At 57.0% G+C, this 28,000-nt stretch overlaps 1 protein-coding gene across 9 annotated transcripts; it reads left to right on the top strand.

Moving 5' to 3' along the window:
• On the top strand, positions 1 to 27,395 carry ATP13A2 (ATPase cation transporting 13A2). 9 transcript variants are annotated; one of them, XM_009200332.3, is made up of 29 exons: positions 1 to 239; positions 5,893 to 5,987; positions 6,115 to 6,297; positions 6,599 to 6,657; positions 6,842 to 6,956; positions 7,250 to 7,326; positions 9,533 to 9,610; positions 9,804 to 9,873; positions 11,653 to 11,787; positions 11,875 to 11,941; positions 12,039 to 12,170; positions 15,020 to 15,175; positions 15,699 to 15,809; positions 15,894 to 15,940; positions 16,030 to 16,218; positions 18,390 to 18,596; positions 19,651 to 19,746; positions 19,830 to 19,989; positions 20,103 to 20,223; positions 20,374 to 20,498; positions 22,433 to 22,593; positions 22,717 to 22,833; positions 22,950 to 23,029; positions 24,569 to 24,721; positions 24,809 to 24,905; positions 26,086 to 26,309; positions 26,395 to 26,546; positions 26,721 to 26,890; positions 26,995 to 27,395. In XM_009200332.3, the coding sequence occupies exons 1-29, from the start codon at positions 230 to 232 to the stop codon at positions 27,130 to 27,132; spliced, it is 3,525 nt and encodes a 1,174-aa protein (XP_009198596.1). In that variant the 5' UTR covers positions 1 to 229; the 3' UTR covers positions 27,133 to 27,395. The 9 variants fall into 9 exon arrangements, with proteins under 9 accessions (XP_009198596.1, XP_009198598.1, XP_003891250.1 ...); XM_009200334.3 differs by having other exon boundaries at positions 7,247 to 7,326; positions 11,680 to 11,787; XM_003891201.4 differs by having other exon boundaries at positions 7,247 to 7,326.
• The last annotated feature ends 605 nt before the right edge of the window (positions 27,396 to 28,000 follow it).

The raw sequence follows: 28,000 nt of genomic DNA, 5'->3' as shown, positions 1-28,000 counted from the left end.
GCCGGGCGGGGCTTGCGGCGCGCACGGAGGGACTGCGGCAGTGTCGGAGCCGCGCAGAGCCTGGTAGCCCAGGTGCCCCGCCCGCGCCAGCCCAGCTCCAGCCCCGCGCCAGCCCAGCGTCCCCCGCCCCGGGCCGCCCGGACCGCGCCCCTGCCCAGGGCCTTGCGCACGCCGGGGCCCAGGCCGAGGGCCGCAGCGCCGGGGCCGGCGATGAGCGCGAGGAGTCGGCATGAGCGCAGGTGAGTGCGGAGCCCGGGTCGGCCCGAGCCCTGTGCGGTGTCCGGCCCGCCCGTAGTCGTCGCCCCTTCGAGGGAGACAGGAGGTGACGCCCCCCATCGCGGGGTCGCGAGCCCAGGGAGGGGGCCCTGGGCGGGGATCCTGGGCCCGTCCCCTCCCTTTGGACGGGGACTCGGCCCCGGTTTCTTCCCAGAGACGCCGAGGCCGGGGATGGCGTCGACGCGCACAGCCGGTCCCTCCCCTCCCCTGCACTCCACAGCTGCGGGATTGGAAGCCCGGCGCTTGTGCAAGAGGGTCCTGGGGCCGTGCGGGGACGGGGAGGCCACCCCACGTCCACTTAATTGGATCTCACCCCGAGTGACGGATGTCCAGGTCGGGGAGGCGGCTGCATCCTCGGGCCTCTGGGCAACCCCTCTGGGCTGAATGAATGAATGGGGTTGGGGAAGCCAGGACCGCATTTTCTGGGTAGATGTCCGGGCCACAGCACCACTCCTGATCCCCTGCCTCAGGCCCCCAGAGAAAAGCTGTCACACCCAGGACCAAGGGCCACACCCTCCATGCGACCCATCCCGGGCCAGTTGCCCTACGCCCACTCCTCCAGGGTCTAATTTAAATCCCACCTGCTGGGAATGGGGCCAGTCACCCTCCTCTATCCAGAAAAGTCTCATCTCAGTGTCTGTCACTCAGCCTTCAGCCCCACAGCCTAGAGTGCACCCCTGGCGAGGGAGGGGAAAGAATGAGGAAAGACGTCCCCTAGAATCCGGATCCAAAGATGGGAAGACAGTTCACACACACTCGCGCCCCAGCCTGGCAGAAGACAGGAGCTCCCTGCCTCCGGGAACCACAGCCCCGGAGGAGGCAGCCGCCCTGGACTGCTGCCAGGTCACCAGCAGGAAGCCGAGGCTTCCGCAGGAAATAAGAGGTCCCAAATGGCTCTAGCCCCTCCGCTCCACAGTGCTGGTGACATTGCCCTGGGGCTGTGACCTCAGACCAAGTTCAAGTCCAGTCTTGGCCGCTCATAGCTGTGTGACTTTGTGCTTGTTAATCCACTTCTCTGAGCCTCATTTTAAATGGGAATCCTAATCTGTACTTTTCATGGAATGGTCGTAAGGAGGAATGTGCTCATTCAGACACACTCATTTCCAGCTTCTCCCCTTTCAAACTCTATGACCCTGGACAAGGGATTCTGTTCCTCAGTTTCCCCAACTGTGCAATGGGGATAATCATAGTCACTATCCCAGAGGGTTGTGTGTGAAGCTTCATTGAGTTAGCACACTGAAGGGCTTCCACAGGGCATGGTGAGCGCTCCATGGGAGCTGCTGTTAATCAGAAGAGCAATGACAGGCCAGGCACGGTGGCTCATGCCTGTAATCCCAGCACTTTGGGAGGCCGAGGCAGGCAGATCACTTGAGGTCAGGAGTTCAAGACCCGCCTGGCCAACATGGCGAAACCCCATCTCTACTAAAAATACAAAAATTAGCTGAGTGTGGTGGCGTGTGCCTGTAGTCTCAGCTACTTCAGAAAGCTGAGGCAGGAGAATCGCTTGAACCTGGGAGGCAAAGGGTGCAGTGAGCCAAGATCTCGCCACTGCACTCCAGCCTGGGAGACAGGGAGACTCCATCTCAAAAAAAAAAAGAGCAATGCCATCATGAAGGTGCTCTCGCCCCCCACACAGCATGTGGGTGCCTGTTCTGGGCTGGTCTGAGCTGGTGAGTGTTCGGATACCCTCCCGCAGCCGCCCTGGGGAGACTGGGCTGTGGCTGGGGATAAACAGATGTACTGCAGGAGAGAGTGCCCTGGGCGTGATCCTTGCAGGGAGGGGCTCTGGAGGTTTCCACAGCAGTGACTTCCTCCCTCAAGTTCCGTACCCCTTCTCCTCCTTGCCAAGGTTGACTGAGAGAGTGTCATTGTGAAGTGACAGTCATACGATTGACATGAGGAAGAACTTCCCAGGGGGACCGCTGTTTACATACTGGGGACTCCACCCTCTTTATGAAGAACCTTTTGTTCATAAAGAGTCTTGAGGCTGGGCCTGGTAGCTCAAACCTGTAATCCCAGCACTTTGGGAGGCTGAGGTAGGAGCATCGCATGAGGCCAGGAGTTCAAGATCAGCCTAGGGAACAAAATGAGACCCTGTCCCTACTAAAAAAAAATTAGCCAGGTGCAGTGGCACCTGCCTATAGTGCCAGCTACCCGGGAGGCTGAGGCAGGAGGACCTCCTTTAGCCCAGGAGATCAAGGCTGCAGTGAGCTAGGATAGTGCCACTGTGCTCCAGCCTGGGTGACAGAGTGAGATCCTGTCTCTTTAAAAAAAAAAACAAAAAAAAACAAGGAAGAGGCTCGAGCCCCTCCCCCCCCAACTCCCAGCACCTTTGCCTTCAAGCTCTGTTGTGTCCATGAGACGGGCATTCATTCAGTCAGTCAGTCAGTGTTTCCTGACCCCCCAGCGCATGGCAGGTACTGTGAGCAGGCAGGGCAGTGACACCCACACAAGCCTGATGCTGATGGGAATGTCAGGAGTAGGTGTGCTGGGCAGAGAGGACCTGGGAGTAAGGTCAGCCCTGTTCCAGCTGTGAGACAAGTCTGAGGGCAGCTGCCCCAGAGGCTCAGTGCTCTCGTTTGTCAAACGGGGTAAGGGAGCCCACCTTGTGGGTTGGTGCGGGAGGAAATCAAATCAGCACCACAGTGATGGCTCCTTTCCCATCCCTTAGCCCGCTGGGCTGTTGGCCTGAGGGTTTTTTTTTTTTTTTTTTTCCCTGAGTCTCGCTCTGTCGCCCAGGCTGGAGTGCAGTGATGTGATCTCAGCTCACTGCAAGCTCCGCCTTCCGGGTTCACGCCATTCTCCCGCCTCAGCCTCCCAAGTAGCTGGGACTACAGGCGCCCGCCACCACGCCCGACTAATTTTGTTTTTGTATTTTTAGTAGAGACAGGGTTTCACCATGTTAGCCAGGATGGTCTCAGCTAGTCTCGATCTCCTGACCTTGTGATCCACCCGCCTCAGGCTCCCAAAGGGCTGGGATTACAGGCGTGAGCCACTGCACCCGGATGGCCTGAGGGTTTTAAGGTACAAGGAGCAACTGTTGAATGGGCCTAGGGAGCCGTGGGGCAGCCAGGGCTTCAGATAGCACAGTGATGTGAAAGGAGAAGAGAGCCTGGGAAATGGATGAGCAGAAGCCACGCCCCCCTGGCCCGGGAGCCGGGTCCTGCTCACCTCTCCAGGCAACCCCCGCAAGGAACTTCAAATGCCTGGGATGAGCCGGCTTCTGCCTCCTTTTGTGCTGGATGCTTCGAGACTATCATCCTAGAGATGAGAAATGGAAGCCCAGAGAGGCAAAGGCACTTGCTGTATGAAACACAGCATCAAAAAAGAAATTCTTAGGAACAAATGATGGGCAAAAAGACAAAACCCCATCTCTACAAAACAATTAGCTGGGCGTGGTGGCCTGTGCCTGTAGTCTCAGCTATTTGGAGGCTGAGGTGGGAGAATCGCTTGAGCCTGGGAGGTCAAGGCTGCAGTGAGCTATGATTGCAACACTGCACTCCAGCCTGGGTGACAGAGAGAGACTCTGTCTCAAAAAAAGACTTATACACTGACAACCGTAAGCTGGGCCTGGTGGCTCATGCGTGTAATCCCAGCACTTTGGGAGGCCGAGGCTACAAGAGTGAAAAATAAATAAATTAATTAATTAATGAAAGGAGATCACAACCGAGGTTACCTGGCAGGGTTAATACGTTAGGCCATGTAAAGAGAGCCAGGGCAAGGTGACCCTGTGCACAGTGAGCCCTCTAGGAGTCTTGAAGCCAGAGTGCTTGGCGATGGGGCTGTTCAGAGGCTGGGGATACTGTGCCCACAGCAGCTGCCTGGGGCACTCTGGACTCTGGGTAGAAATTTTAGAAGGGCTCAGACTGGGGGATGGAGGAGGGAGCCCAGAATATCAGCAGCCTTCCCCCCACCTGCCCAACTTTCCCAGCCTGCTCGGTGAACTTCTCCAGAGGCTCCTATGAAACCACAGATGCCCAGCCCACCCCTGCCCCGGCCTGAGGAGTTGATCCAGCCAGTCTGGGGAGGGCCCCGGCATCTGCATGTGTAAAAGGTGCTCCAGGTGGTCTAGGACTGTAGATGAACCCTGACAGAGGCTGTCCAAGGGCGGGAGTGGTGAGCTGTGCCCACTCTGGAACCCCAGAACATCCACTGGCGGCCTGCCCTGCTAAGGCCACAGCTCCACAGCACAGGAATGAGGAGTGAAAAAAATGTCTGTGGCCGGGCACAGTGGCTCAGCCTGTCAGCCCAGCACTCAGGGAGGCGAGGTGGGCGGATCACCTGAGGTTGGCAGTTTGAGACCACCCTGACCAACATGGTGAAATCCCGTCTCTACTGAAAATATAAAACTTAGCTGGGCGTGGTGATGGGTGCCTGTAATCCCAGCTACTCGGGAGGCTGAGGCAGGATAATCGCTTGAACCTGGGAGGCGGAAGTTGTAGTAAACCAAGATCATGCCATTGTACTCCAGACTGGGCGACAGAGTGAGACTTTATCTCCAAAAAAAAAAAAAAGAATATCTACAATAGAACCACCTGATAACATTCACCAGGTCTCAGTTTACCCATCTGTAAAGATAGGCCTGCAGGACTGACCTCTTATCAGTCCAGACTCGATTTTGCATCTCCTCCCTGCCAGACCTGGGCTGGGCACGGATCGAATGAAGATAAGCAGCCATGACCCCTGCCCTTAGGGTGAGGACTGGATGAGGATGGAAAAGTGAGACCCAGAGCTCCAAGAAAGCTAATGGCTGGATGCACGAGCACCACAGGGGCTTGGGGCACTGACCAGGCCCTATTCTCCAATTCTGGGCCATACGCAGCAGAGAGAACCACACACGCAAGGAAACAAGACACTATTGGCCAAGCACGGTGGCTCACGCCTGTAATCCCAGCACTTTGGGAGGCCAAAGTGTGCAGATCACTTGAGGTCTGGAGTTCGAGACCAGCCTGGCCAACATGGTGAAACCCCATCTCTACAAAAAAACAAAAATTAGCTGGGCATGGTGGTGCCTGCCTATAATCCCAGCTACTCAGGAAGCTGAGGCAGGAGAATTGCTTGAACCTGGGAGACAGGTTGCAGTGAGCCAAGATCACGTGACTGCACTCTAGCCTGGGTGACAGAGTGACACTCCGTCTCAAAAAAAAAAACAAAAACACTGTGAGTAAGAACTGACAGAAGAGCCAGATAAGGGACACAGTAAGACGTGCGCTTTGGGCTCTATCAGACCAGGTGCTTATTGTTTTTTGTTTTGTTTTTTGAGATGGAGTCTCACTCTGTTGCTCAGGCTGGAGTGCAGTGGCATGATCTCGCCTCACTGCAACCTCCACCTCCCGGGTTCAAGTGATTTTCCCTGCCTCAGCCTCCTGAGTAGCCGAGATTACAGGCACGTGCCACCACGCCTGGCTAGTATTTTTATTTTTAGTAGAGATGGGTTTCACCATATTAGCCAGGTTGGTCTCGAACTTCTAACCTCAAGTGATCCACCCGCCTCGGCCTCCCAAAGTGCTGGGATTACAGGCGTGAGCCACCATGCCCAGGCTGATGTTTATTGTTTTTAAGGAAGCAGGAGGAGGAGGCACCCCCCCAAATGACCTTTCTCTTTTCTGTCCACAGACAGCAGCCCTCTCGTGGGCAGCACGCCCACCGGTTATGGGACCCTGACGATAGGGACATCAATAGATCCCCTCAGCTCCTCAGTTTCATCCGTGGTGAGTGGGCAGAGTGGGGTGGGGAAAAGCTGCAGGGGGAGAATGCCCAGGCCCACCCAGACACCCCAGCTTCCTACTCCAGCCCTGCCCCCACCCCGACCTGGGCCCTCTCTCGCTGCGTTCGCAGAGGCTCAGCGGCTACTGTGGCAGTCCATGGAGGGTCATCGGCTATCACGTCGTGGTCTGGATGATGGCTGGGATCCCTTTGCTGCTCTTCCGTTGGAAGCCCCTGTGGGGGGTGCGGCTGCGGCTCCGGCCCTGCAACCTGGCCCGCGCAGAAACACTCGTTATCGAAATAAGAGACAAAGAGGTGAGAGTCAGGCCGAGCCTGGGGCTAGAGAAGGGCAGTAAGGGTCAGGGTCTGGGGTGGAGGATACTTGGGTGCCAACCCGGCCACTGACTTTCCATGGGACAATAGGCAAGTCCTGCTCTTCTCTGGACCTCAGCTTTCCCATCTGAGCAGTGGGCACAAGATACGGGTCGGGTGGTTTCTGGAGGGCTCCCCATAGCCTTGATTTCTGCCTTCTCCAGCAGGGGCCCCCTGGCTGTGGGACAGGGCCTGGGAGGGGAGGGGACTCTTCTGGGACTGAGTCCACACCTCTGTGTTCCAGGATAGTTCCTGGCAGCTCTTCACTGTCCAGGTGCAGACTGAGGCCATCGGTGAGGGCAGGTGAGGCAGCCCCATTGCCACTTCCCAGAAGCCCCTGATCCCCTGGCCTCCCCAACCCTCTGCCCCCCGATGAAGACTGACTCTGGCACCTCCCATCCTAGGGAGGGAAGGTGGCTCTGTGACCACAGGGAGGTGCCAGGGCAGCTCCCAGAGCTTGATAGTAACTCCCACCCCCTCTCCCCAGCCTGGAGCCACCCCCACAGGCCCAGGTGGAGGATGGCCGGAGCCAAGCGGCAGTGGGGGCGGTACCAGAGGGTGCCTGGAAGGATACGGCCCAGCTCCACAAGAGCGAGGAGGCGGTGAGTGGACGGGTGGGTTCTGGAAAAGTCCTTGCCCCTCTCTGGGCCTCAGTTTCATGATCTGTGCAGTGGGAGAGTCAGACTTCATATTCTCCAATCATCTTTTGGTTCTGTTGTCCCAAACATCCAGGATGCTCTCTGAGCACATTTACACTTTCAGGCCCCTCCCCACCTCTCCGTCTGGTGACTCCAGTCCCTGCCCGCTACCCCCCATCCCTCAGCTCCCAGCACAAGCACACTCCTGGGGCTGGGGCCAGCTTCCAACCCATGCTCTCCTCTGTCCCACCCAGAAGCGGGTGCTGCGGTATTACCTCTTCCAGGGCCAGCGCTATATCTGGATCGAGACCCAGCAAGCCTTCTACCAGGTCAGGTAGGAGTCAGGGCCTGTGTGGCTCTCATCACCTCCCAGAGTGGCAGTGGCTCGGGCATAGATGGTGGCATGGCATGGCCTGGGCTCCCCTCTCACCTCTGATGCTTTTGCTCTCTGAAACCTTGGGCAGGTTACTGAGCCCCTCCAGGCCTGGGATTTCTGTCTGTAAATAGAGCATGAAGACAACTGCTTCCTCCTAGGATTGTTTTGACAGTGAAATAGATAATAATTCATGTAGAGCTTGGCACTGCATCTGGTCCGAGGTGGTGACACCACTGTGAATCAGACCATCAGCTCTGGACTCAGACTGTCCCCTCAGGGTTTAGTCATTGCTCTGCCACCTACAAAAGGCTTAAGAAACATGAGCTCGGGGCCGGGCGCGGTGGCTCAAGCCTGTAATCCCAGCACTTTGGGAGGCCGAGACGGGTGGATCACGAGGTCAGGAGATCGAGACCATCCTGGCTAGCACGGTGAAACCCCGTCTCTACTAAAAAATACAAAAAACTAGCCGGGCAAGGTGGCGGGCGCCTGTAGTCCCAGCTACTCGGGAGGCCGAGGCAGGAGAATGGCGTAAACCTGGGAGGCGGAGCTTGCAGTGAGCTGAGATCCGGCCACTGCACTCCAGCCTGGGCGACAGAGCAAGACTCCGTCTCAAAAAAAAAAAAAAAAAAAGAAACATGAGCTCGGGCCGGGCGTGTGGCTCACCCCTGTAATCCCAGCACTTTGGGAGGCCAAGACAGGTGGATCACAAGGTCAGGAGTTTAAGACCAGCCTGGCCAAGATGCTGAAACCCTGTCTCCACTAAAACTACAAAAATTAGCTGGGCATGATGGCACGTGCCTATAATCCCAGCTACTCAGGAGACTGAGGCAGGAGAATCGCCTGAACCTGGGCGGCAGAGGTTGCAGTAAGCCGAGATCACACCACTGCACTCCATCCTGCCTGGGTGACAGAGCACGACTCCATCTCAAAAAAAGAAAAACACAAGCTCACCACACACCTTAGTTTGTTTTGTTTGTTTGTTTTTTAAGATGGAGTTTCGCTCTTGTTGCCCAGGCTGGAGTGCAATGGCACAAGCTCGGCTCACTGCACTTCCGCCACCTGGGTTCAAGTGATTCTCCTGCCTCAGCCTCCCAAGTAGTTGGGATTACAGGTGCATGCCACCACACCCAGCTAATTTTTGTATTTTTTGTAGGGACTGGGTTTCACCATATTGGCCAGGCTGTTCTCGAATGCCTGACCTCAAGTGATCTACCCACCTCAGCCTCCCAATGTGCTGGAATTACAGGCGTGAGCCCCTGGGACCTGCTCACATACCTCAGTTTGAATGCCCCAGAAGCAGACCCCCAGCCGAGGTCGCAAGGGAGTTTGTTCTGAAGATGATCCCAGGCAGTGCTGGGGAAGGGATGGAAGCACGGAGGGAGGTTATGCTGGCTGCCACTGCCGTGGACACCCCAAGTTCAGTCACCCTGGGGATCTCCTCAGGACAGTGGAGACCACACACCTCCGGGGGACCTCACACAGGGAGTGAGGGAGCTGGGACACTTACCCATCAATTCCCTGCCATTATCAGTCATGGGACACAAACCTGTGCTTTCCAGGCTCACAGGCAGAGGGTGCACACACAGCCAGAAGGCCTCAGGTAAAGACAGGTGTTTACAGGGTCCAGCTGTCATGGAGGTGAGGCAGAGGGGAGATGGGGATGGCAGCAACAGCCTCTGCTGCGTAATGGGGATAATAGCAAAAATCACTTGTGCATTCATCACTTAGCAAATGGCAGGCACGTCCAAAGCAGTCCATGAGGCTTGCTCCACTTAATCCACCCATGGCCCTGTGTGGTAGGTGCTGTCACTGCCCCCATTTTGCAGATGAGAAAACTGAGGCAGAGAGGTTAAGTGACTCGCCCAAGGTATCATCAGTATAAATAGTGCCCTTATCACTAAATAACAGCTACTCTTTCACTGTTCATATTGTTAGCATCATCTCTCTGTTCTCCTTCTTCAGTGACTTGGTTTGGAGCCCAGTGAGAGGAATAAAAGGGCAAAGCCAAGCCTTGGGTTCAAGGGGGGCTTACTTGCTCCCAGGAGCTCAGTGTGGCAGAAGAGGGATGGGAGGCCTGGAGCCAATAGTCTCCAGCCTGCACAGGGTAGGGAATGCAGAGCTCAGGCCCCATGGCCCATACGTGTCCCCTCGCACCCATCCCCAGCCTGCTGGACCACGGCCGCTCTTGTGACGACATCCACCGCTCCCGCCATGGCCTCAGCCTCCAGGACCAAACAGTGAGGTCAGTGCTGCCCTGGGCCGGGGCGTCCTGAGAACTGAGGCCCCTTGTGTTGCTCCCCAATGTGGTTGGCTTCCAGTCACCTGCCTTCTCTGGGCCTCAGTTTCCCCAGCTGTAAAATGGGGAGCTCCTTCACCCCGGGAGGGTCCAGCCACAGCTCCTCCTTCTGATGGCTTGGCCTCATCCCCTCTTCTAGGAAGGCCATTTATGGCCCCAACGTGATCAGCGTACCGGTCAAGTCCTACCCCCAGCTGCTGGTGGACGAGGTAGGGCTGTCTCTGGGTCTTGCTCCAGCCCTGGCTTGGCGTGCTGTGTGACCTTGGCCCAGGGCTTGCCTCCTCTGGGCCACTTTACGGTGGCAACCAGACCAGCTGTCCCCTTCTCCATAGTGGATCGTCATCTCAGAACCTACCGCAGTCAGCCCAGCCAGAGAGACCAGGTCCAGGAACTGGAGGTTCTGCCCAAGGCTTGGGTCACAGATTGGGGCCCCACTTGCAGGGATTGGAGGCCAAGCTCCTACTGGGCCCCCAGAGACACACTCTAGAGCCTGGGTCCTCTCTGTGCATCCTCCACTTTGTGCTCCCAACAGCCCCGTGGGTTGGGCCTGGGACTGCACTGTTCATACCTGAGAAACCCAAGCTTCAGTGGGAGGCTGTGACATGGCCAAAGTCACACAGGGACAAAGAGAAGCCAGTGAGTGACCTGGACACATCTAGAATAAAGTGTGAACATCCCAGCCCTCTGACCAGGGGCAGGCACCATGAAAGAGAGAGAGATCTTTGAGTCTGGCCCCGTATAAATCAGTCTGTCACTTTTGTTTTTTGTTTTTGAGATGGAGTTTTGCTCTTGTTGCCCAGGTTGGAGTGCAGTGGCGCGATCTCGGCTCACTGCGACATCTGCCTCCTGGGTTCGAGCGATTCTCCTGCCTGAGCCTCCTAAGTAGCTGGGCCACCACACCCAGCTAATTTTTTTTTTTTTTTTTTCATATTTTTAGTAGATACAGGCTTTCACTATGTTGGCTAGGCTGGTCTTGAACTCCTGACCCCAGGTGACCCACCCACCTCGGCCTCCTAAATTGCTGGGATTACAGGCATGAGCCACCGCACCCGGCTGGAACTATGTGGTTTTAGGCCAGTGGCTTAACCCGTCCATGCCTTGGTTTCCTCATCTGTAGAATGGTGCTAATGGTGGCACCCGCCTTGTAGAATTGTCATTGCCGTTGTGTGACACTTAGATAAAGTGCTTGGCATGGCCGGGCGCGGTGGCTCAAGCCTGTAATCCTAGCACTTTGGGAGGCCGAGACGGGCGGATCACGAGGTCAGAAGATCGAGACCATCCTGGCTAACACGGTGAAACCCCGTCTCTACTAAAAAATACAAAAAACTAGCCGGGCAAGGTGGCGGGAGCCTGTAGTCCCAGCTACTCGGGAGGCTGAGGCAGGAGAATGGCGTGGACCCGGGAGGCGGAGCTTGCAGTGAGCTGAGATCCGGCCACTGCACTCCAGCCCGGGCGACAGAGCCAGACTCCGTCTCAAAAAAAAAAAAAAAAAAAAAAAAAAAGTGCTTGGCATGTAGTGGGGGTTCAGTAAATACCCTTGTCCTATTTATTTATTTGTTTGTTTGTTTGTTTATATTTTTTGAGACAGGGTCTCTCTCTGTCACCCAGCCTGGAGTGCAGTGGCACAATCTCAGCTCACTGCGACCTCCACCTCCCCAGCTTAAGTGATCCTCCCACCTCAGCCTCCTGAGTAGCTGGGAGCATAGGTACAGGCCACCCCATCAGGCTAATTTTTGTATTTTTTGTAGAGATGAGGTTTCTCCATGTTGACCAGGCTGGTCATAAACCCTTGTCCTCTTTGGAGTGGAGAAACTGAGGGCCCTGGGGATGTCTGGGTGGGTGGGGATGGGATTGACCAGGAGAAAGGCCTGGCTGCAGTCCTTTGGCAGCCACTGGGCCCTCTGCTCCCATGGGCACAGGAGACCCAGCCTGTGGCTGGGCTGCCCTGGGGGATGCGGCCCTGACGCTGCCTCCTGCCCCTCCCCCAGGCACTGAACCCCTACTATGGGTTCCAGGCCTTCAGCATCGCGCTGTGGCTGGCCGACCACTACTACTGGTATGCCCTGTGCATCTTCCTCATTTCCGCCATCTCCATCTGCCTGTCGCTGTACAAGACCAGAAAGGCGAGTGCCATGAGGTGGGCGGGGACGGGGCAGGTGGGTCCCCAGGGGCCCCCACCCACTCATGGCCCTCTTGTCGCCTGCCCACAGCAAAGCCAGACTCTAAGGGACATGGTCAAGCTGTCCATGCGGGTGTGCGTGTGCCGGCCAGGGGGAGGTGAGGAGCTAGAGCCCAGGGAGTGGGGGCAGGAACCTGGGGGGGCATGGCTAGGGCTGGCCCCGCCCAGCTGAGCTCCTCTCCTACCTGCCTGCAGAGGAAGAGTGGGTGGACTCCAGTGAGCTAGTGCCCGGAGACTGCCTGGTGCTGCCCCAGGAGGGTGGGCTGATGCCTTGCGATGCGGCCCTGGTGGCCGGCGAGTGCATGGTGAATGAGAGCTCTCTGACAGGTGAGCCCCCAGCCCCTGACCTGCAGCTTCCTTCCTCCCCTGCCATCCAACCCTTTGCCCTGCAGCAAAAGTTTTCATTTGAGTTTCCAGTTTCCTTTTCCTTTTTTTTTTTGAGACGGAGTTTCACTCTGTTGTCCAGGCTGGAGTGCAGTGACATGATCTCAGCTCACTGCAGCCTCCACCCCCCGAGTTCAAGTGATTCTCGTGCCTCAGCCTCCTGAGTAGCTGGGACCACAGGTGCATACCACCACGCCCAGCTAATTTTTGTATTTTTAGTAGATATGGAGTTTCACTATGTTGCCCAGGCTGGTCTTGAACTCCTGACCTTAGGTTATCTACCCACCTCGGCCTCCCAAGGTGCTGGGATTGCAGGCATGAGCCACCGCACCCAGCCTCCTTTTCCTTTTAAGTAACAATCCTGGCTTTAGCACTTACTAACCTCACACCCTTGGGCCATTACAACTTAACCTCTCCGTGCCTCAGTTTCCTCTTCTGTAAGATGACTGTCAGTCGCTCCTCCTGGACAGAGTTGTGCAAAGCGCTTAACAGCATGACAGGTGCAGCATAAATGGCTGGCCACCCAGTGCATCTGAGCTATTTCTTCCCTTTTTTTTTTTTTTTTTTTTTTTTGAGATGGAGTTTCACTCTTATTGCCCAGGCTGGAGTGCAATGGTGCGATCTCAGCTCACTTCAACCTCCGCCTCCTGGGTTCAAGTGATTCTCCTACTTCAGCCTCCCAAGTATTACTGGGATTAGAGGCATGCACCACCACACCGGGCTAATTTTATATTTTTAGTAGAGATGGGGTTTCACCATGTTGGTCAGGCAGGTCTCAAACTCCTGACCTCAAGTGATTCGCCCACCTCAGCCTCCCAAAGTGCTGGGATTACAGGCGTGAGCCACTGCACCTGGCTGCATCTGAGCTGTTTCTATACCAGTGCCCACTTTCAGGTCATAAAGATTCCAGATGGCACAGGAGAGTGGGAAGCCCTCTCCCAGAGTGAGAGACTGGGGTCCCCATTCACTCCCCCACAGACCCTTTCCCTTCCCTTCCCTTCCCCTCCCCAGGGCAGCCACTGTGAAGGGTATGAGGTGTCTTCCACGCCTTTTTCCGTGTAACGTGTGTGCACATGCGCTGATACGCCTCTCCTTTTGTTCTGACTGTGGGATCATGTGCTGTGTATTGTTCCATACTTTGCTTTTTCTCCTGGGCATCCTTCCGCAAGCACAGATGGCCCCACCTCACGGCTGCCTGAGAGTCCACAATACAGATGTATCGTAACTGACTCAACCGGCCCACTCGCCATGATATTTAGAATGTGACTTTCCAGCCATTGCAAAGGATGCCACAGGAGCAGCTTTGTCCTGTGTCTCTTGATATGTGCAAGTATTTCTTTCTCTGAGATGTGTTATATTTTGGTGGTAGATATTGGAGAGAGTTTACTAAAAACCGCAGGATAGTGGCTTTTTTCCAGGGAAGCTTTCTGGCTGGCGTTGTATTTATGTAATAATAGTTAATCGTAGGCCGGGCGCAGTGGCTCGCACCTGTAATCCCAGCACTTTGGCAGGCCGAGGTGGGCGGATCGCCTGAAGTGAGGAGTTTGAAAACAGCCTGGGAAACATGTTGAAACCCCGTCTCTACCAAAAATACAAAAAATTAGCCAGGTGTAGTGATGCACGTCTGTCGTCCCAGGTACTTAGGAGGCTGAGGTGGGAGTCTGAGGCTAAGCTTGAGCCTAGGAGGTGGAGGTTGCAGTGAGCCGAGATCGCACCACTGCACTCCAGCCTGGGTGACAGAGTAAGACTCCGTCTCAGGAAAAAAAAAAGTAGTAATTGTGATCAGTATGATTCGTGGGCACACGCCCTGAGCCCAGCCCTCCACAAACTGTCCACACATGCTTCATCTGTTCATCTCTTGTGAGGCAGATGTGGCAGAATTGTCTCTGAGTCCCTCGCAGGAATGTGCACACAGTAGGTGCTCAGTAGTCCCAGCCTGCAGGCGTTCGATAAGGGAATGCCACTGTTTGCCAGGCAGCCTGCCCAGGGCTTCACAGGGCCATGGCAAGCATGCAGTGCTCTTCTCATTCCAACTCATGGAAATATTTGCCCCCTCCATGTAAATATTCCTCTCCCCTACCCCTTCTCCTTCTCCCTCCCCCTCCTTTCCCCCCTTCCCTCCCTCCTCTTTTGAGACAGAGTTTCACTCTGTTGCCCAGGCTGGAGTGCAGTGGCACGATCTCGGCTCACCGCAGCCTCCACCTCTCTGGTTCAAGTGATTCCCCTGCCTTAGCCTCCCAAGTAGCTGGGATTACAGGTGCCCACCACCACACCCGGCTAATTTTTATATTTTAGTAGAGACAGGGTTTCACCATGTTGGCCAGCCTGGTCTCGAACTCCTGACCTCAAGTGATCTGCCCACCTCAGCCTCCCAAAGTGCTGGGATTACAGGCATGAGCCACCGCATCCGGCCCCTTGTAAATACTTCTATTGGTTGGAGTTAGAAAAGCACTCCATGCATGTTATAAAATAATTCCAGCAGAAAGAGAACGACCCCCCTGACCCCGCCCCACTGCACACATGATGCCCACACACGTTCTGTCTGACCCCTCCGCTGGTTCCTGGGAGCCGGCTGCCACCCGCTTCCAGGAGTGACTCCCTGTGCCTTTATGTCTCTGTCCTCTCTGAGCCTCAGTGTTCCTCTCTGTAAAATGGGGCTGTGACTTCTTGTTCACACCTGGTTACCGAGTTAACTGAGACCTAGAGCTTGTGGGACAGTTGTACACGTAACTCCTGGCTTGCTGGTGGGAGGGAGGGGTGTGGAGTGGTCGTCACACCATGTTCCCCGCCAGGAGAGAGCGTTCCAGTGCTGAAGACGGCGCTGCCTGAGGGGCTGGGGCCCTACTGTGCAGAGACACACCGGCGGCACACGCTCTTCTGCGGGACCCTCGTCTTGCAGGCCCGGGCCTATGTGGGACCACACGTCCTGGCAGTGGTGACCCGCACAGGTATAAGCCAGGAGGCTGGGCTTGAGAGAGATCCTGGGCTCAGCACCCATGGGAGAGGTGGAGCGGGGCAGGGTGGGACCTGAAACCCTGGACCCCACGCCACCTCTGCTGCTGCCCTGCTGTGGGACCTCGGGCAAGTCGCCCCGCAACTGGGGTCTGACATTCCCATCTTAGCAGGAGAAGTTGGGCTAGACTAAGGCCAAGCATTGCAAGGTCTGGAGGAGCCACCGGGGTTACAGTGCTGGAGTGGACAGGGATGTAGCGGGCCGGCAGGAGCCTTCCCTGTGTCTGGATTTTAAGAGGAACCACCCAATGTTTAGATGCTATCCACTAGTTCCTTCTTTAAAGCCCTTAAAAAGCCTACAAGAGCTGGGCCAGACTTGTTAGGACTCCACACTGCTGATGGCTGATCTCACAAACACCGTGTCTTGCAACTCCAGAGGCACGGGTCGGGAGGGCTGGGGTGGGGAAGACCTGTCCGCACCCTGGCTTCCCTGCCTTGGGGTCCCTGCCTCCTCCCCAGGGTTCTGCACGGCAAAAGGAGGCCTGGTGAGCTCCATCTTGCACCCCCGGCCCATCAACTTCAAGTTCTATAAACACAGCATGAAGTTTGTGGCTGCCCTCTCTGTCCTGGGTGAGTAGCCCCCTGTACCCTCCTCTGCCCATAGCCTCCCCGCCTGGGTCCCAAATCCCACTTAGTCCCTCGCTGTCCCCTCAGCTCTCCTCGGCACCATCTACAGCATCTTCATCCTCTACCGAAACCGGGTAAGCCTTGGGGGTGGGGTGGCGGGTGCTGCCAGTGGGGCCCAGGGGCCAACCGGCCAGGTGCTCACATTCATGGTGCCCCCTGCCAGCTGCCTCTAAACGAGATTGTGATCCGGGCTCTGGACCTGGTGACCGTGGTGGTGCCGCCCGCCCTGCCTGCTGCCATGACCGTGTGCACGCTCTATGCCCAGAGCCGGCTGCGAAGACAGGGCATCTTCTGCATCCACCCACTGCGCATCAACCTGGGGGGCAAGCTGCAGCTGGTGTGTTTCGACAAGGTGGGACCGCAGGCGGGGTTGGCGCGGGGGAGCGGGACAGCCACAGGCACCCCAGCCAGGCCTCCACTCCCGTGTTATTCTCTCAGCAGCACCCACAGGATGCCAGGTCCTGTCTAGGGATGGAAACCCCCAGAGGATCCACCCCCATCCCCCACCCCACCCCACTCCCGCCCTCACTGGGCTCATGGTCTAGCAGATGAAATGTCTAGAATCATGTATTCATATGTTCAAGAACTGGTGGGGGGTCAGGCGCGGTGGCTCACGCCCGTAATCCCAGCACTTTGGGAGGCCAAGGCGGGCGGATCTCCTGAGGTCAGGAGTTCAAGACCAGCCTGACCAACACGGCAAAACCCCATCTCTACCAAAAATACAAAAGTTAGCCAGGCATGATGGCACATGCTTGTAATCCCAGCTACTCGGGAGGCTAAGGCAGGAGAGTCGCTTGAACCCAGGAGGCAGAGGTTGCAGTGAGCCAAGATCACGCCATTGTACTCCAGCCTGGGCGACAGAGTGAAACTCAAAAAAAAAAAAAAAAAAAAAAATTACCGGTGGGGGCCTGGGGCCCTAGTGTGCATCCTGTGCTGCTCTCAACCCTTGGGGCCCAGCAGTGACTAACACAGGCATCCTTGTGGTCACTGGAGTGTGTGTGTCCCCCACCAAAATAAGTGATCCAGGAGTGCACAAAGGAGCTGCTGGGGTGGGGGGTAGGCAATGGGTTTTAGGAAGGAAACCATTGGGGTAGCATGATGGGTTGTAGATGGGGACACTTCCTTAGAAGGCAGTCAAGGAAGCCCCCTGAGCAGGTCCCTCAGTGACCTCAGTGAGGGGTAGGTCAGGGAGAAGCAAGGGTAAAAGGCGGGAGTGACATGGCACAGATGTACCATGCACCTGGGGCACAGGGAGTGGCGTGGCACAGATGCGGCATGTACGTGGGCATGGGGAGTGGTGGAGCAGGACAGGGCTGGGTAGGCAGTGGCCTGGTTGACAGAGGCTAGAGGCTAGATGACATTCAGAGGCTGTCGGGGGCCACGGAGAGCTTTTAAACTGGGGAGGAGGCCCAGCGCAGTGGCTTATGCCTGGAATCCCAGCACTTCGGGAGTCCGAGGCGGGCAGATCATGAGGTCAGGAGTTCAAGACCAGCCTGGCCAATATGGTGAAACCCTGTCTCTACTAAAAGTATAAAAAATTAGCCAGGTGTGGTGGTGCATGCCTGTTGTCCCAGTTACTTGGGAGGCTGAGGCAGGAGAATCGCTTGAACCCAGGAGGCAGAGCTTGCAGGTGAGCCAAGATCGAGCCACTGCACTCCCGCCTGGGCAACAGCGCGAGACTCCGTCTCAAAAAAATAAATAAACCTGGGAGGGGGCTGACCAGATTCCTATAGCTCCCAGGCTAGCCAAGGAGCCAGACGCATACTTGGGCAGTTAGAGTCTAGGGTGGGGAATGCAGGCACTGACTCCTGCACTCAGTCAACAAATATATTGAGGCTGGGCGTGGTGTCTTAACACCTGTAATCCCAGCACTTTGGGAGGCTGAGGCGGGTGGATTGCCTGAGGTTGGGAGTTCGAGAGCAGCCTGACCAACATGTTGAAACTCCGTCTCTACTTAAAATACAAAAATTAGCGGGGCAAGGTAGCACATACCAGTAATCCCAACTACTTGAGAGGCTGAGGCAGGAGAATCGCTTGAACCTGGGAGGCGGAGGTTGCAGTGAGCCGAGATCGCACCACTGCACTCCAGCCTGGGCGACAGAGCAACAAGACTCCATCTCAAAAAAAAAAAAGAAAGAAAAAAAAAATACACATATAGAGAGAGAGAGAGCGCGCGCCAACCGTGGGCTGAGTTCTTAACCACAGTGCACAAGTGTGGGGAAGTGAAGAGACCATGGGTGGGAGCCCAGAGCAAACCACCTGCCCTGACCTTGGGAGTGAAGGAGGATACTCCCTGGAAGAGATGATGCTAGACAGGGAAACAGCGGGGGCTGGTAGGGGGACCCCAGCAGAGGGAACCACATGTGCCAAGGACAGCAGGCAAGAAAGGGCATCTTCTGGCTCCAGCTCGGGTTCCTGGGGTTCCCATAGGGTCCGCCGGGCCTGGGGTTTGGATGCCCAGCTCAGCAGGGCACCCCCATCCCAGGACTCATCACTACCCCTCCCCCCACCTGTCTCCCGCAGACGGGCACCCTCACTGAGGACGGCTTAGATGTGATGGGGGTGGTGCCCCTGAAGGGGCAGGCATTCCTGCCACTGGTCCCAGAGCCCCGCCGCCTGCCCGTGGGGCCCCTGCTCCGAGCACTGGCCACCTGCCATGCCCTCAGCCGACTCCAGGACACCCCCGTGGGCGACCCCATGGACTTGAAGATGGTGGAGTCTACTGGCTGGGTGAGGAGGCCAAGCAGGTCAGCCCCCTGCCTCTGGGCAGCGGGGCCTAACGAATCCTACCCTGTCTTCCCTCTCGGTCTTCCAGAGTGGTCTCTTACTATGCCCAGCATTAATAATAACAGGCCAGGTGCAGTGGCTCACACCTGTAATGTGGCTCCCGGCACTTTGGGAGGCCAAGACGGGAGGATCACTTGAGCTCAGGACCCCAGCCTGACCTACATGGCAAAACCCCATCTCTACCAAAAATACAAAAATTAGCCAGGTGTGGTGGTTCATGCCTGTAGTCCAGGAGGCTGAGGTGGGAGGATTAATTGAGCCTGGGAGGGCGAGGCTGCAGTGAGCTGTGATCACGCTACTGCACTCCAGCCTGGGTAACAGAACAAGACCCTGTCTCAAAGAATAATAATAATAATAATGATAGGCCAGGTGCAGTGGCTCATGCCTGTAATTCCAGCACTTTGGGAGGTTGAGGTGGGCAGATCACCTGAGGTCAGAATTTGAAACCAGCCTGGCCAACATAGTAAAACCCCATCTCTATTAAAAATATAAAAATTAGCCAAGTGTGGTGGAACATGCCTGCAGTCCCAGCTACTCAGGGGGCTGAGGGCAGGAGAATCGTTTGAATCCAGGAGGCAGAGGTTGCAGTGAGCCGAGATCACACCGCTGCACTCCAGCCTAGGTGACAGAGTGAGACTCTGTCTTAAAATAAAAATAACGTAATAATGGCAAGGTCACATGCTGAGTGCCTAGTAGGCGCCAGTGCGCGGCTGCAGCAGCCTGGTCTCATTTCCTCTTCCCCAAGCCCTAGCAAGCAAGCTCAAATGTTGCTTCACGGAGGATGCTGAGGCTGGGAGATTTGGAGTAACGTGTTCCAGGTCACCCAACAGCTTGTAAGCAGCAAAACTAGAGTTTGAATTTGAGTCCACCTGACTCCAAAGCCCACATTCTTAACCCACCATCCAGTCTCCCACGAAGGAAGTCTTCCCTGAGTCTAGCTCAAATCTTTCTGTGCACCAAAGCCCCCAGACACCAACCTTCCCTGCCTGCCTGCCAGGTCCTGGAGGAGGAGCCAGCCGCAGACTCGGCATTTGGGACCCAGGTCTTGGCAGTGATGAGACCCCCACTTTGGGAGCCCCAGCTGCAGGGAATGGTGAGCTGAGGGGGGCCTGTGGGGTGCAGGGCAGAGGGGTGGGCTCCACAGCCAGCGCCTCAGCTGCCTCTCCAACCCTTCAGGAGGAGCCCCCGGTGCCAGTCAGCGTCCTCTGCCGCTTCCCCTTCTCCTCGGCTCTGCAGCGCATGAGTGTGGTGGTGGCGTGGCCAGGGGCCTCTCAGCCCGAGGCCTACGTCAAAGGCTCCCCGGAGCTGGTGGCAGGGCTCTGCAACCCCGAGACAGGTGCAGGGGGCAGCCCCTGAGGCCCCCTGGTTGGGCATTGGCACAGAATGGGGTGGATGCCCAGCCTCTGTCCCTGCTGTCGCCTCCTCGTGACACCTCCCTCTCCCTGGCAGTGCCCACCGACTTCGCCCAGATGCTGCAGAGCTACACAGCTGCTGGCTACCGCGTCGTGGCCCTGGCCAGCAAGTCACTGCCCACTGTGTCCAGCCTAGAGGCAGCCCAGCAACTGACAAGGTGGGCCTGTCCCCTGTCCCACCCCCTCTGAGGACAGGGCAGAGGGAAGCTCTCATGCAGGCAGAGCCCAGGGAAGATGCCCTGCCTGGTGGCTGGGAGAGGGGCCCTGGCTACTGCGTGACCTCTGATCCAGGTCTGCCCACCCTCCAGGGACACTGTGGAACGAGAGCTGAGCCTCCTGGGGCTGCTGGTCATGAGGAACCTACTGAAGCCGCAGACAACGCCAGTTATCCAGGCTCTGCGGAGGACCCGCATCCGTGCCGTCATGGTGACAGGTACAATGGCATGTAGGGGCCCGGGCTAGCAGGGCAGAATCCACCCCTTCCTAGCAGAGAGAAGGGGCACCAGGGATCCCTTTTTGGGGCATCTTTTTGGGCCCTTGCTTCAGGCCAGGTCCTTTTTAAACATTTCGTGAATCTGCACAATATCCCCCCCACCAAGTGGTAATTGTCACCCCTGTTTGACAGATGAGGAAACTGAGGCTCAGAGGAGTGGAGTGACTTCCAAGGAGCCCAAGTGTGCTGTCAGACAGCCCAGGTTCCAGGCGGCGCCCCTGAGAAATGGGGATAATGATGTCAGCCTCAAAGGCTGTGACAAGGCCGGGCGCGGTGGCTCATGCCTGTCATCCCAGCACTTTGGGAGGCCGAGGTGGGCGGGTCACAAGGTCAGGAGATCGAGACCATCCTGGCTAACACGGTGATACCCGTCTCTACTAAAAAAGACAAAAAAATTAGCTGGGAATGGTGGCGGGCACCTGTAGTGCCAGCTACTTGGGAGGCTGAGGCAGGAGAACGGCGTAAACCCGGGAGGCGGGGTTTGTAGTGAGCTGAGATCCGGCCACTGCACTCCAGCCTGGACGACAGAGCGAGACTCCGGCTCAAAAAAAAAAAAAGGCTGTGACAAGCTCAAGGAGGAGGAAGAGAAAGATTCTGGCCGGGCACGGTACCTCGTGCCTGTAATCCCAGCACTTGGAGAGGCCAAGGGAGAAGGATCCCTTGAACCCTGGAGTTCAAAACCAACCTGGGCAACATGGCAAAACTCCGTCTCTACAGAGTACAAAAATGGCCGGGCGCGGGGGCTCACGCCTGTAATCCCAGCACTTTGGGAGGCCGAGGCGGGCAGATCACTTGAGGTCAGGAGTTCAAGACCAGCCTGGCCAACATAGTGAAACCCTGTCTCTACTAAAAATACAAAAAATTAGCCAGGCATTGTGGTGGAGGCCTGTAATCCCAGCTACTCAGGAGGCCGAGATAGCAGAATCACTTGTACCTGGGAGGCGGAGGTTGCAGTGAGCTGAGATTGCGCCATTTCACTCCAGCCTGGGCAACAAGAGCAAAACTCCATCCCCCCGCCAAAAGAAAAGAATACAAAAATTAGCCAGGCATGGTGGCATGTGCCTCTGGTCCCAGCAACTTGGGCGACTGAGGCTGGAGGATTGGTTGAGCCCAGGAAGTCGAGGCTACAGTGAGCCATGATCATACCACTGCACTCCAGCCTGGGCAACAGAGTGAGACCCAGTCTCAAAAAGAAAGATTGTAGCCGGGGTGAAACAGCAGGAGCTAAGAGGTCTGTGTCCTTCTTCTTGTCCTCCCTGCCCCTGCACACACACACACATGCATGCACACACAGTCATGGGCACTTGGCAGCAGAGTCACACAGCAGTAAGGAGTGTATGTGGGCTGGGTGCATGGCTCATACCTGTAATCCCAGCACTGTGGGAGGCCGAGGCAGGGGGATCACCTGAGGCCAGGAGTTTAAGACCAGACTGGCCAACATGGTGAAACCCCATCTCTACTAAAAATACAAAAAAATTAGTCTGGTGTGGTCGTGCCCTCCTGTAATCCCAGCTACTCAAGAGACTGAGGCAGGAGGATTGCTTGAGCCCTGGAGGAAGGAGGTTGCAGTGAGCCGAAATCGAGCCACTGCACTCCAGCCTGGGCAACAGAGAGAGACTGTTGTCTTAGAAAAAAAAAAAAAAGGAGTAGATATGGAGCTCCAGCACGGGGCTCCAGTTTCTCCTAAGACCCTTCGATGCCTGGATCTACAGATGAGGAAACTGAGGCAAAAGGATGTTGATAACCTGCCTCAGCTCACTCGGCTGGTGGTGGCAGTTGGATTTCGTCCAGCCTGTTTTCCCATCTGTCAGGATCAGGGTGAGGATGGCCTCCCCGGATAGCCTCAGACCCTCACCTTGCCCCATACCCTCCAGGGGACAACCTGCAGACAGCGGTTACTGTGGCCCGGGGCTGTGGCATGGTGGCCCCCCAGGAGCATCTGATCATCGTCCACGCCACCCACCCTGAGCGGGGTCAGCCTGCCTCTCTCGAGTTCCTGCCGATGGAGTCCCCCACAGTCGTGAATGGCATTAAGGTGAGGCTAACCCAGAGTTCCAGCTGTACCGCACCCAGTGACCCCACCCCTGTGTCACCTGACCCAGGCCCCAACTCTCCAGGGTGGGCAGGGGGAGCTAAGCTGAGCTTCCTGGGCCCCTAGGATCCTGACCAGGCTGCAAGCTACACCGTGGAGCCAGACCCCCGATCCAGGCACCTGGCCCTCAGCGGGCCCACCTTTGGTATCATTATGAAGCACTTCCCCAAGCTGCTGCCCAAGGTAGGGCCGCCCCCAGCTCCCTGGCCGCCCCGCGCCTCCCCTGCTCTGTCTCCCTCCTCATGGCTCGCTCTCCCTGGCGGATGCCTCAGCCCTCCCCCATCTCCCTGTGCTCCCAGGTCCTGGTCCAGGGCACTGTCTTCGCCCGCATGGCCCCTGAGCAGAAGACAGAGCTGGTGTGTGAGCTACAGAAGCTTCAGTGAGTGCTCGGCAGAGGGTGTGGGCAAGGGCCTGCGGGGACTGAGCTTGTCCATTCATCTGTTCATCTGTCCTTCCCTAGGGCCCTGTCTCCCTCCTCAGGCACCAGAGAGCTGTCACCCCTCCCCACCAAAAGCAGGCAGGCTCTCCCAGGTCTTTCATGCTAAAAATAATCATTGTAGCCTGGGTGCGGTGGCTTATTCCTGTAATCTTTGGTGGCTCTTTGGGTGGCTGAGGTGAGAGGATTGCTTGAGCCCAGGAGTTTGAGACCAGCCTGGGCAACAAAGTGAGACCCCATCTCTACAAAAAATTTAAAGATTAGGCCGGGCGCGGTGGCTCACGCCTGTAATTCCAGCACTTTGGGAGGCAGAGGTGGGCGAATCATGAGGTCAAGAGATCAAGACCATTCTGGCCAACATGGTGAAACCCCGTCTCTACTAAAAGTACAAAAAAAAATTAGCTGGGCATGATGGCGCTCGCCTGTAGTCCTAGCTGCTTGGGAGGCTGAGGCAGGAGAATTGCTTGAACCTGGGAGGTGGAGGTTTCAGTGAGCCGAGATTGTGTCACTGCACTCCAGCCTGGCGACAGAGCGAGACTCCGTCTCAAAAAAAAAAAAAAATTTTTTTTTAAATTAGCCGGGTGTGGTGACACACCTGCCGTCCCAGCTACTCAGGAGGCTGAGGCAGGAGGACTGCTTGAGCCTGGGAGGCCACAGCTGCAGTGAGCCAAGATCACACCACTGCACGTCAGCCCGGGCAACACAGCGAGACTCTGTCTCAAAAAATAGTAATAGGCCGGGCGCGGTGTCTCATGCCTGTAATCCCAGCACTTTGGGAGGCTGAGGCAGGTGGATCACCTGACGTCAGGAGTTCAAGACCAGCCTGGCCAACATAGTGAAACCCCATCTCTACTAAAAATACAAAAATTAGTTGGGCGTGGTGGTGCATACCTGTAATCCCAGCTACTCAAGAGGCTGAGGCAGGAGAATCACTTGAACCTGGGAGGCAGAAGTTGTAGTAAGCAGAGATCACACCACTGCACTCTAGCTTGGGCAACAGAGAGAGACTCTGTCTCAAAAAATAATAGGCTGGGCACAATGGCTCATGCCTGTAATTCCAGCACTTTGGGAGGCCAAGGCAGGTGGATCACCCAAGGTCAGGAGTTTGAGACCAGCCTGGCTAACATGGTGAAACTCCATCTCTACTAAAAATACAAAAAATTAGCCAGGCATGGGGGCGGGTGTCTGTAATCCCAGCTACTCGGGAGGCTGAGGCAGGAGAATCGCTTGAGCCTGGGAGGCAGAGGTTGCAGTGAGCCGAGATGGCGCCATTGCACTCCAGCCTGGGCAACAAGAGTGAAATTCCGTCTCAAAAACATCATAATAATGATTATAATAATAATTGCATCTATTCACTGAGCACCTCCTGTGCACCAGGCACCATGTGGCATTAGGGGCCCAGCTGTCATCATATTCTGCTAGCCCACGCCTGGGGTGGGTAGGGTCGTTCCCCGGGCCACACCAGGCCACATCTCTCTTCAGGTACTGCGTGGGCATGTGCGGAGACGGCGCCAATGACTGTGGGGCCCTGAAGGCGGCCGATGTCGGCATCTCGCTGTCCCAGGCAGAAGCGTCAGTGGTCTCGCCTTTCACCTCGAGCATGGCCAGTATTGAGTGTGTGCCCATGGTCATCAGGTAAGGCAGGCAGGGACCGGTGGGCGAGGGCTCGGCAGGGCTGGGCAGCCAACCTAGACCCCCTAATGCCCATGCCCTGCCACTCAGGGAGGGGCGCTGTTCCCTTGACACTTCATTCAGCGTCTTCAAGTACATGGCCCTGTACAGCCTGACCCAGTTCATCTCCGTCCTGATCCTCTACACGGTGAGTACCTGCAGGGCTCCGTACCCAGAGCCGTCCCAAGACTAGGGAGGGGACACAGCCGTGTGCCTTGGAGCCGGCAGGTCCTGGGATAGATGATGTGGGCCCAGATCCTGACCCTGCCGCTCTCCAGCTGTGTGGTTGGAGAGGTGGCAAGGCTCGGGGGAGAAGAGAAAAACACCAGGCACAGAGCCTGGTGCCCACTAGGTCCTCACAAATGGCAGCAGCTGTCATGGGCTAACATCTTGACCGCAACTCTGGGAGCTCCCCCATCTGCAGAGAAGACTGAATGGAGGCAGGGCCAAAACCCTTGCCCCTGCCCCATTCCCACAGGTCTGCCCATTTCTCCAGACGCACTTGTTCTGTCCTATACCTTGGCTGTACCTCCCACACCCTACTTGGAGGAGATCTCCCCTCCCCTCCTCTGGGCATGGCCTGCTCAGCCCCAGCAAATGAGGTGACACTGTAGGGCAGCGCATATCTTACATTCAGGTCTGCCCCCATGTCTGCCTGAAAGCGAGGAGCTTCCTGAGGGCAGCAACTGCGCATGCCCTGGTAGCTATAGGGACTCCGCAAGGCAGAGCTGAAGCCTCCCCATCGGGCCGGGAGTTTGTTACAGGGAGGGAAACCTCCCCTCAGATTTAGGCCCCGAAGGTCAGCATAGGTGCCCTTTCCATCAGACCAGAGGTTTGTCTCACATCAAGAGCTATGCCTCCGGCTGGGCGCGGTGGCTCAAGCCTGTAATCCCAGCATTTTGGGAGGCCGAGACGGGCGGATCACGAGGTCAGGAGATCGAGACCATCCTGGCTAACACGGTGAAACCCCGTCTCTACTAAAAAATACAAAAAACTAGCCGGGCGAGGTGGCAGGCGCCTGTAGTCCCAGCTACTCGGGAGGCTGAGGCAGGAGAATGGCGTAAACCCGGGAGGCGGAGCTTGCAGTGAGCTGACATCCGGCCACTGCACTCCAGCCTGGACGACACAGCGAGACTCCATCTCAAAAAAAAAAAAAAAAAAAGCTATGCCTCCTCCACTGGGCTGGCAGGAGAGTACTGCCCCCATTAGACTGGCAGATGCCTTACCCATCAGACTCCTTCGGGGCAGGGATGGGGCATCTGCTATCAGACTAGGGGATGCCAGGGCCAGGTCTTACTTTCCCCTCTGTCCTCCCTTCCCTGTGGCAGATCAACACCAACCTGGGTGACCTGCAGTTCCTGGCCATTGACCTGGTCATCACTACCACAGTGGCAGTGCTCATGAGCCGCACGGGGCCAGCGCTGGCCCTGGGGCGGGTGCGGCCGCCGGGGGCGCTGCTCAGCGTGCCTGTGCTCAGCAGCCTGCTGCTGCAGGTGGCCCTGGTGACCGGCGTGCAGCTAGGGGGCTACTTCCTGACCCTGGCCCAGCCGTGGTGAGTAGGGAGCTGACCACCCCCATCCCGCCCCTGCCCCGTCCACCCCACATTCGTTCCCTGACCCTCATCCCTGTACCCCCAGGTTCGTGCCTCTGAACAGGACAGTGCCCGCACCAGACAACCTGCCCAACTATGAGAACACTGTGGTCTTCTCTCTGTCCAGCTTCCAGTACCTCATCCTGGCTGCAGCCGTGTCCAAGGGGGCGCCCTTCCGCCGGCCCCTCTATACCAATGGTGCCACTGCAGGCGTGGGCGGGAGATGCTGGTGGAGGGAGGGAGGAAGGGGCCCTGGGGTGCTGGGGGAGGCAGATGGGAGAGATGCCGGCTGAGTGGAGACTGGTGTGCACACATGTGTGTCTGTGGGTCCCGGGGGCGTGGCTCCTGCCTGAGAGACTCTCCTGCTCCCAGTGCCCTTCCTGGTGGCCCTGGCGCTCCTGAGCTCCATCCTGGTGGGCCTTGTCCTGGTCCCCGGCCTCCTGCAGGGGCCGCTGGCGCTGAGGAACATCACCGACACCTGCTTCAAGCTGCTGCTGCTGGGTCTGGTCACCTTCAACTTCGTGGGGGCCTTCATGCTGGAGGTGGGGCCCGCCCTGGGTCTCAGCAGTGGGAGAGAAGGGAGGTGGGGGTGGATTGACCCCAGCTCAGCCCCGGCTGCCCCTGACACCCTCCCTGCCCTTTGCAGAGCGTGCTAGACCAGTGCCTCCCCGCCTGCTTGCGCCGCCTCCGGCCCAAGCGGACCTCCAAGAAGCGTTTCAAGCAGCTGGAACGAGAGCTGGCCGAGCAGCCCTGGCCGCTGCTGCCCGCCGGCCCCCTGAGGTAGTGCAGGCCTACAGGCACCCCAGACACTGGAACTCCCTGCCTCTGAGCCACCAACTGGACCCCTCTCCAGCGACACCACCGCCACCACCTCCCACATCCCCGAGGTTGGCGATTGTCTACACTCCTCCCCCGAGGCCACCCCCACCGTGGGGAAGCGTTGACTGCTGTCCCCCACCTCGGACCATCCCGAGTAGGAATGGCAGCCCCCAACTCCCCTCAGCGCTGCTGTCAGTGTAGCAAATAAAGTGACGATATTTTCCTGGCTCTGCCGTGCCTGTCTCGTACCTGGCACCATAGACCCTCCCACCTGCCCAGGAGGAAATACACATACCCCCGGGTGCCCAGCTGGCAGCCCCTGCATGTGTCTGCCCCTGGAACCGCCTGGAGGGTTGGTTTTTCAGCCTGACAAGCCCCTGGAACCCCCTGGTTTTTCAGGCTCCATTGGCCAACTCCCCTCTCTGGGCCTCTGGCACTCATCTCACAGTAATAATGTTTCCTGTGTCCAGCATGTGCCTGGATATTCCGTTTAGCTTTTTTTTTTTCTGGTCTTGAGATGGAGTCTTGCTGTGTCACCCAGGCTGGAGTACAGTGGCGTGATCTCTGCTCACTGCAACCTCCGCCTCCTAGGTTCAAGCGATTCTCCTGCCTCAGCCTCCCAAGTAGCTGGGATTACAGGCGTGTGCCACCACGCCCGGCTAAATTTTGTATTTTTAGTAGAGACGGTTTCCTCGTGTTGACCAGGCTGGTCTCGAACTCCTGACCTCAGGTGATCTGCCCATCTTGGCCTCCCAAAGTGCTGGGATTATAGGCGTGAGCCACTGCGCTTGGCCCCGTGTAGCATTTTACACACGTTGTCATGTCATCCTTCC

The sequence above is a fragment of the Papio anubis genome, chromosome 1 (assembly GCF_008728515.1).
Source record: "Papio anubis isolate 15944 chromosome 1, Panubis1.0, whole genome shotgun sequence".
Classification (NCBI taxonomy): Eukaryota; Metazoa; Chordata; class Mammalia; order Primates; family Cercopithecidae; genus Papio; species Papio anubis.
Note: the sequence above shows the minus strand (reverse complement) of the source record. Positions and strands in the feature narration are given on the sequence as shown.

Coding starts and splice junctions, on each gene's coding strand:
- ATP13A2 (XM_031664815.1), top strand. Junction 15,810..15,893: donor GGCTGCCCTCTCTGTCCTGG/GTGAGTAGCCCC, acceptor CTGTCCCCTCAG/CTCTCCTCGGCACCATCTAC. Junction 24,722..24,808: donor TGTGTGCCCATGGTCATCAG/GTAAGGCAGGCA, acceptor CCTGCCACTCAG/GGAGGGGCGCTGTTCCCTTG.